This window comes from Acomys russatus, unplaced genomic scaffold (genome assembly GCF_903995435.1).
Source record: "Acomys russatus unplaced genomic scaffold, mAcoRus1.1, whole genome shotgun sequence".
Classification (NCBI taxonomy): domain Eukaryota; kingdom Metazoa; phylum Chordata; class Mammalia; order Rodentia; family Muridae; genus Acomys; species Acomys russatus.
In genome coordinates this window covers 24,290-33,976 of record NW_026131470.1, presented here as the reverse complement: position 1 = coordinate 33,976, position 9,687 = coordinate 24,290, and the positions used below count along the sequence as shown (strand labels likewise).

At 39.4% G+C, this 9,687-nt stretch overlaps 1 gene segment (V, D, J or C); it reads left to right on the top strand.

Annotated features, from left to right (window-relative positions):
• The first annotated feature begins 1,292 nt into the window (after nt 1–1,292).
• On the top strand, nt 1,293–3,931 carry LOC127186224 (Ig heavy chain V region 3-like). The segment is given in 3 exon segments: nt 1,293–1,338; nt 1,422–1,734; nt 3,925–3,931. Coding segments are annotated over 3 exon segments (366 nt in total).
• The last annotated feature ends 5,756 nt before the right edge of the window (nt 3,932–9,687 follow it).

The following is a 9,687-nucleotide window of genomic DNA, read 5'->3' as shown; positions in this document are numbered from 1 at the left end:
CTGTCACTCCTCCATTCAGCTGCTGGAGTCTTGGTTTGGACTGAGGATTCCTGGTGCTTCATGAAATGTTACTTTCAAGGATTTTGACTCAGATAGCTTCCCATGTTTTACATGGGGCTCTGGGTGAGGCAGAAGCCTGGCTTTGGGGTTGAAGTGATTAGATAGATATCCCAAGCCCTGGCAGAACAAAGTCTGTAGAGAAATTTCAGGACAGATATCCACTGTGAATACACACAGATACGTCTGTGAATAGATCATGAATAACATGATGTAAATAAATATGGGACTTTCATGTGTTTCTATAATGTGTGGAGTCAACTGCTTATATGCTTAGAGGGATGTATCTGGGACACAGCATGGTTTAATCATTATTTTTGGTGAATTCTCCAAACTGATTTCCAATATACTACACTGCCATTAAGGGTGAGAGAGACAATAATGCTGTCCTTTTTATTCTTGCTTATCATCACCTTCTTGAGGCAAAATCAGAACATTAGAATTCCTTTCATTGCAATTCAATTATTAGCTAAGGTCTTTGATTTAGGACAGAGAAAAACCTACCTGATCTGTAATTCCCCGTGTTGGCTAGTGTTCCTAATGCAAGAAGATGCTGTGTAGATTGAAGGAAGAGCAAAGACTTCAGTGATTTCATGGAGTACCAGGCTTTGAGTCTACAACCATCAGCCTTCAGGTAAGATGTACCCATTAGGTGTCTGAATTATATGTAGCAACCACTTCTTTCTAATTAGATTTGTGGCCTGATCATAGGAAAGATTTTTTCCCAGGTGCACCTGGTCAAAGTCCATCACTGGAGATGATATATGCCCTAGTAGATCAGAGTTGTCTGCTAATGGTTATGTTGTCAAAGCTGCCTTATAAATATTTTTGTTTATTCTAAGTAGATTAGTGTAGCTCTCAGGTCTCAGTGTGCAGTGGTACTGAGAAGTGCAGACATTCAAGGACTGTTCAATGTGCTGAGAATGATTGACAGTACTCAGGATCAGGTGAGTCAATGATGTCACCTTCTCACACAAATGTTAATTGCAGATATGTGAAATGAGTGGTATGGTATACATTTACACAGAGGATTTGGACTTGAACTTCAGCATCCTGCTGCCTGAGCCAGGTGTTTGTACCTCCTTCTTCTCCACCTGACCTAGGGCCTTATCTAAGAAGTACCATGCTCATGAATATGCAAATTACTTGAGTCTGTGGTAGTTAAATGCAGGGATGTCCACACTCCATAGACAACGGTGTCCTCTCCACAGTCAGTGAACACACTATCCTTAAGGATGGAATGGAGCTTGATCGTCCTCTTCCTCCTGTCGATAACTACAGGTAAGGGGCTCACCACCTCCAAATCTGAAGGGGTGACAGGGACTGAGGTGACAATGACATCCACTCTGTCTTTCCCTCCACAGGTGTGCACTCCCAGGTCCAGCTGCGGCAGTCAGGGGATGAGCTGAGGAGACCTGGGTCCTCAGTGAAGTTGTCCTGCAAGGCTTCTGGCTACACCTTCACTGACTACTATATGCACTGGGTGAAACAGAAGCCAGGACAGGGGCTGGAGTGGATTGGAGGGATTGATCCTGAAGATGGTAATACTTACTACAATCAGAAGTTCAAGGGCAAGGCCACACTGACTGCAGACACATCCTCCAGCACAGCCTACATGGAGCTCAGCAGCCTGACATCTGACGACTCTGCAGTCTATTACTGTGCAAGAGACACAGTGTTGCAACCACATCCTGAGTCTGTCAGAAACACTGGAGGAGCAGGAAGCTGCCCTGAGTATAAAATGACAGAGAAATTAGCCTTGAGTCTTGCTTGAAGATAATCATTTTGAGCATTCGTTTTTTTTCTTCCACCTGACAGTCTTATAGTGCCTTTGTCAACTTTGTAAAAGGACATCTATGAGTAAAGTGATGTTGCTTTAGGTTGCCTCTACAGTACAACAGACCTTTCAACATCTCCACCAATGATGACCTCCATTGAAATGTTTCTTTTTAATAGAACAATAAGAAAGGGAAATCCATGATGGTGCACTGATAAAGACCAGCTCCAGCATACAGGGTAACCCAAGGTGGTTCACTGTGGTGGCCCAGGTTTCTGCTACAGGCTCTGCAGCAGCCCAGATGAGGCTTATCTTCCTCAGGTCCCTCTACCCAGGAAGCTGCAGATTAACTCTAGCACACAGTCTAAACCGAGGCAAGTTGCAGCAGGGATTGACCAGAATGCAGGGGAACCTTCCAGTCTGTCCTCTGAATTGAAGGCAATTCTCCAGTGTACTGGAAAGGCATCTGTTAAGTGGCTGTAACACTTTGATTCAATGACTTATCTGGTACCTTCTGGTATTTTCAAGTATCCAAACACTTCACACTGCAAGAAGAGGAAACCTCTAAAAAGGGTCCTGGATGTGTAAATAGCCTGAGAATGAATCACTGAGACAGATTTACTCCTGAAAAATGGTTTTCAAATCACAAGTTTGATTCCCTCCAGTTCAGAATAAGCAAATAGTTCACTCCGGTCCAATACCAAGCCTTTGAAAGCTTGCATATTCACCACTCATTGGTGTTATAAATCATAGTGTTTCCTGAAATTATAAGTGAGGAAATTCATGTTTGGTATTCAAGGGTAACATCACGCTTTTCAGTTTCATGCGTCCTTTTAGGCAAAAACATAGTCTCCCTTTGCGTTATAATACTTCACTTCATTTCAAATTTATGTCTGATGTCAACATTGTGTTCTTTTAAGCTTGAATCGATGGGTCCATAATGTTCATGGGGCCAAATTCAGGTGGGGCAGGCTGAATTTATCAAGAAAAGGCAAAGTTTTCACCACCCCATGGAATTCTGTATTCTCTCGCTTGATGTATCACAATAACATGAGATTTATAGGACAACCTTCCTGAGCTGTAGCAGATGTTGAGAGCTATAATAGTGAAAACACCACAGTATTGGAAAGAACCAGACATGCTAATCAATGGAATCATCTTGAAGATACAGGTATATGCCCATGCATCTACGGAGCACTTGACTTTTGATAAATAAATTAGTCATACACACTGGAGAAAAGATAGCACTTTCAAGAAGTGATCTCATCCAGAAAGGATCGTTACATGTAGTAGAATAAAAAGGAATCGATTCTCATCTCCTTGAACAAAACTCAAATTGAAATGCATCAATTAGCTCAATAGAAGGTCAGATACACTGAATGTGACATAAGAAATAGAAAGGAATTGTCTTGAACTTGCTGACACCAGAAAAGACATTCTGAACAGAATAGCAAAAGCACAGGCAATAAGAACAACAAGTAGTAGTTCAATAAATGACCTTATAAAATTGGCATGCTTTTGTCTGGCAAAAGATATCATAATTTATATAAAGCAGTAAGCAGAAGAATTAAATATAAATATTTAAACCAACTAAAATTTGACAGAAATCTAAAAATAAAATTCATAAATAATCTAAAGAAAATTGAGGAAGAAAACAATGTGCACTATGGAATACTACTCAGCTATTAAAAACAAGAAATTCTCGAAATTTGTGGATAAATGGATTGAGCTAGAAATGATCATAATGAGTGAGTTAACCCAGAAGCAGAAAGAATCAAATGGTATATACTCACTTATATCTGCATACTAGCCCAAGGGACATGTCCCATGAAAGCCTTCACTTACCAGGAACCTGGGACAGAGGGGAGCGCATCCTATTGGGACTCTAAATGAGAGATGCATGGGAGAATAGCAAAAAAAAGGATACAGAGCGTCCTAGAAAGCTACAAGTAGAACAATATGATAGGCAGATTTGGGCCCAGGGGTCCTGCTCAAACTAAGGCACCAGCCAAGGACAATACAGGAGGTAAACTTTAAACCCCTTCCCAGATCTAGCCAATGGTCAGAATATTCTCCACAGTTGAGTGAAGAGTGTGATATGACTTTCTCACGTACTATGGTGCATCACATTTGACCATGTCCCCTGGAGGGGAGACCTGGTGGCACTCAGAGGAAGGACAGCAAGTAGCTAAGAAGAGACTTTATACCCTATGAGAATATATAGGGGGAGGTAATCCCACTCAGGAACAGTCATAGGGGAGGGGAATAATGGGAAATTGGGGGGGGGAGGAATGGGAGGATACAAGGGATGGGATAAACATTGAGATGTAACAAGAATAAATTAATTAAAAAAAGAAAACAATGAAAATAAAAAATGAAATACGGATCTAAGGGAAATCTCAAAAGATAAAAATTAATGACTAAGAAATGCTTGAAGAAACATTCTTAATCACCATAGAGATGAAAATCAAAATTTCTTGAGGTTTTTATTTTAAACCATGCAGAACTCCCAATATCAATAAAATGATGTCAGCTGTAGCTGACAAAGGTTTAGAGTTATGGGGTGCTGATGGAGTGTGTAGTTGAAAAGTTATTACAGAAAATATGAGGCATTCCTCAGAAGTCTGGAAGTGTATCTACCTCAACATCCAGCTATCACACTGTCACCATACATCCAAACGACCTTACATCTATGAAAGTCACAGGAAATGGATGGACTAAAAAGAAACCACTTTGATTGAGATAATTCAGGTTCAAAATGACAAATATGTTTATATACACTCTCTGTGGATGTTATCTGTTAAGTCTTCCGTAGGCAGGCTAAAGTCCTTATGAACACAGATGTAAGGTATGTAGTAAGGATCTAGGGGAAACTGTGTTTTTTCCTAGGAATGAGTAAATAGTTGTGAGTAGATGGGTTGGAGATTGGAATGGGAGCATCAGACTGAGTGGATGGAAAAGGGAGGCAAGTGAGGTGATATGAAGAGAGAGATAGTTAAATCTTATGTCCATTTGAGGGATGATATAGCCACAAAGCTGAATGCAGTAGAGTTGATATCAGTGCTGGACGTAAAACATTTCCATATAGATCTCTCATACGGCATAGACGCTGTGCTCATGTATGTCTGAGAAGGATAATGAGGGTCATGAGTGCTGAATTAATGGGCTCGAGTCAAGGTCAACTCTATGCTTTGAAATTCCTTACCTATTTAATCCGCATAAATTTGTGCTGACAGCAGCAGAACAACAATGATGAAGATAAAGCCATGTTTAGTGAGTTGTGATGAAGCCTGTGGCTGTGAGTGTGGTGAAAATGTAGAGGCAGAAATTCACACAGCAGGGTGCTTTCTGGAGTAACCAGTCCTTTGTGGGAGAATAACATGAGAACATCATGCAAACAGACAGAGAAAACTAAAATACCCAAGTATAAATTTTTCTCTTTAGAAGCTTTCAATCTGTTCAGAAGATTTGGTGTTGTGTTTTCACTTTCATTTAATACATGGATGTTTAACATTTTAATTTCTTTCTGCTTTTTCTTATATCCAATTGTTTGATCCCCATGAAATTTTGGAATTACTCTTTGTCCACTGTAGATCTTAACATACTTTACATTGTGGCTAGATGGTTTTTCTCAGTGACCTTAATTATGTGAATTTTTTAATACTTGTTTTGTTTTTCAAGATATGGTCCATTTTAGGGGAGTTTCTCTGGTCTGCTGAGTAGAATAGAAATGTATCCTTTGGCGTTTCTATAGACAACTGTGCGGACATCTGTCACTGAAGAAATCAAGAAGAGTAAATATATCAATGCTTTTAGGGACCTCTGTGCATATGAGTTCTAGAGAAAATGATACTAAAACTTGTATGAAAAAACTTCAAGTCTTCCAAGGAAAAAATTGAAGAAGATATCAGAAAATGGAAAGATCTCCCATGCTTGTGGAATGGGAGAATCAACATAGTAAAAATGGCCATCTTACCAAAAGCAATCTACAAATTCAATGTAATTCCTACCTAAAGTATGTATACAATTATTTTTTAATTTAAATAATTTATTCAGAAATTAAATAAAAAAAGAAGGAAGGATTGAGCTAAGGAAGTGAAGGAACAGTGGAAAGTCGGAAGTGAAGGAAGGAAGGAAGGAAAAAAGAAGAAGAGAGAAGTCTGGCAATATCTTTTTGTGTAAATCTCACATTTTTCCAAGTTGACAGCTTCTAAGTCTTCTGTCTTTGCTAAATTGCTCAACGTGTCAGCAGAAGTTGAAACAAAAATGAGATTTATGATGCATATTTAATGTGCATAATGGTAAAATGTAGTGTAATAAGTTTGTAAAATCTTATTGGGATGTTGTCTCTTGTGATGTGGTTTTTTCCCTCTGAGAAATGTTCATTATTATTCTTCGATGTTCAGAGCAATTTCTTCTAGGAACTGTAGTATTTCTATATCAATATCATATGTATCATTTCTAAATATTGAGCTGAGACGTTAAAGAAAACCATATAAATAAAAAAATTATTCAAACTAAGGAAACATGTGCAGAGAAGGAGATCAAAGTTGTTTTGCCGTGAACTCACATACAGTGTTTACTTCTCTCAGTTAATTAAAATTCATATATGTTATATTTGGTCAGAACCTTTGCTTTGAAAGACGCAATAGAGGTCACTCTGGTTAGTTCTTTAAAATCCATGTCACTCTCCTGGAAATCTACAATACAGAAATGACACAATTCAATTTCCCAGTCAATGACCACGGTCTACCATCTATCTATCTATCTATCTATCTATCATCTACTATCTATCTATCTATATCTGTATGTATGTATGTGTATATATATATATATTCTGTATGTAGGTGTATATATATAATTTATCACATAGTAGAATGAATTCCTCAACTGAAAAAGTAGGACCTGACAATCTATCACTATGGAGGAGTTTCAAGCCTCTTCATGCGTCTCCAACCCCCAGTTAGTATAAAAGAATGAAGGCCTTGAAGAATGAGGAAGACAGAAGAAATGGAAGGACATCAGAGCAGGTCCCAGAAGCAATGGTCTAGATATTGTCTCTATATCTTTGGTACTCACAGGCATAGTCCTTTATTACTATGAGGATACGTAAAATGACGAATCTGATACAATTGTTGCTACATGAAGCACATATTTAATGTGAGAGACATGAACAAAGTTCCAATCATCTCTGGCTGATCAGAACTGTCAAATATTATCTAGGACCCAGGCCTAATTTTGCCTATAAACTACCTTGAAATCTGCCTTTTCCTCTAAAACTGTCTGCCTTTCTGTTTCACACTTGGACTATGAGTCTGGCCCTAACAAATTAACACTGGAAAACGTTTTTTTCCCACAGAGGGTGATTAAAAGAAGGCATATGGCCAAAGGCTTGCGACAATGAGAGAGTTTTTGCTCTGACTACTGTGAGTAGACAGGTATAAACATCTTGAAAATAAAATTAAGACTTTGACATAACAGTACCTTGTTAAATACTGTTAGCTGTAGAAGAGAAGCGTGTTTTTAAAATAATAAATCAAAAGTTTCTTTTTTTAAGTTTTATTTTTTTCTTTATTTTTTCTTAAAAATTTTTTAAATTAATTTATTCTTGTTACATCTCAATGTTTATCCCATCCCTTGTATCCTCCATTCTTCCCTCCACCCCATTCTGCCATTATTCCCTTCCCTATGACTGTTCCTGAAAGGTATTACCTCCCCCTGTATATGCTCATAGGGTATCAAGTCTCTTTTGGCAACCTGTTGTCCTTCCTCTGAGTGCACCATGTCTCCCCTCCAGGGGACATGGTTAAATGTGAGGCACCAGAGTATGTGAGAAAGTCATATCCCACTCTCCACTCAACTGTGGAGAATGTTCTGACCGTTGGCTAGGATCTGGGTAGGGGCTTAAAGTTTACTGCCTGTATTGTCATTGGCTGATGCCTTAGCTTGAGCAGGACCCCTGGGACCAAATCTGCCTATCATAATGTCTACTTGTAGGTTTCTAAAAGCCTCTGTATCCTTCTACTTTGCTATTCTCCATGCTTCTCTCATTTAGAGTCCCAATAGGATGTCCTCCCTCTGTCCAGGCCTTAATTCAACAATTAATAAATGGGACCTCATGAGGCTGAGAAGTTTCTGTAAGGCAGGAGACACTGTCAAGAGAACAAAGCGACAGCCTACAGACAGGGAAAAGATCTTCACCAACCCTACATCTGACAAAGGTCTAATATCCAAAATATATAAAGAACTCAAGAAATTAAACACCACCACCTAATAACCCAATTGAGAAATGGGGGTTGGAACTAAACAGAATTCTCAACAGAGGAATATCAAATGGCCAAGAAACACTTAAAGAAATGTTCAACCTCCCTAGTCATCAGGGAAATGCAAATCAAAACAACTCTGAGATTCCATCTTACACCCATCAGAATGGCTAAGATCAAAAATTCAAGTGACACCACATGCTGGCAATGATGTGGGGAGAGAGGAACACTCCTTCATTGCTGGTGTGAATGCAAACTAGTACAGCCACTTTGGAAATCTATCTGGTGCTATCTCAGAAAAATGGGAATAGTGCTTCCTCAAGACCCAGCTATTCCACTTTTTGGAATATACCCAGAAAATGCTCCAGCACACAACAAGAAAATTTGCTCAACCATGTTCTTAGCAGCCTTATTCATAATAGCCAGAACATGGAAACAGCCTAAGTTTCCCTCAGTAGAAGAATGGATAAAGAAACTGTGGTACATATACACTATGGAATACTACTCAGCTATTAAAAACAAGAAATTCTCGAAATTTGTAGATAAATGGATTGAGCTAGAAATGATCATAATGAGTGAGTTAACCCAGAAGCAGAAACAATCAAATGGTATATACTCACTTATATCTGCATACTAGCCCAAGGGGCATGTCCCACGAAAGACTTCAGAAGTTTCTTTAGAATCTGCTTTGAAAGCACTATAAGGTGGGCATGAAAGGTCATGCCTTACAGACATTTTACAATTGAGGACTCCTTAGCAGTTAGCCTGGTAGAAGAGGTGTTCATAGTCTCATTGTTCACAGGATTGAGATGGACATCAGCCCCCTAAGCTCTGATTAAGTGTCTAATAGAAACAGGATTGCAATGCACCTTATCAGCATCACAAATGTGATTTACCCAGAGGAGATTCCTGTTGTCCTTGAAAACCAGAAGTGTGGTTTGCACTAAGGAGCGTGGATATGGTGGCTGGTTTCTCAGTGGGACAGAAGAGCTCTGTGTATGCGTGATTGTGCGAGGATGGTCAAAGCACCTTCTCAATATCAGAAATATGGTTGACAATGAAGAGCTTCACGTGTCTCTTGAACACTTGAAGTGTGGTTCACATTAAAGAGCATGGGTGTGGTGTTGGATTGTCAGTGGGATGGAAGAGCTCTGTGTGCACAGGTGCCAGGATCAAGTATGAATAAAATTGCCTCTGATACCAGAATCTCAACATGCTGCTGACCAATGTATAAAAACTCTCCCAATTATATCTGAAAAAAGTTCATGTCTTCATCTAAGAAACATCCTTCCTTATTATTGTGTAAATATCAGTTGTGGCTGTAAATAAAAGGATGTTCATACAACCAACAGTACCACATTAGTACCCACTTTCCCACAGTCCTTGAGCACAAAGGTTCTCACCTTGGCCTGAAGTTGGATCATTTCTTCCTGGTGGCAGCAGCTACAGGTAAGTGCATTCCTAGGAGCAGGTCTAAGGGGGAGCCAGACACTGAAGAGATCGTGGCATCCTTCTTATAGGTGTCACTCTTATGTTCAGTGGCTGCAGTCTGGGGCTGCCCTGAGTCCTCCTGGAGCTTCATGAAAGGTT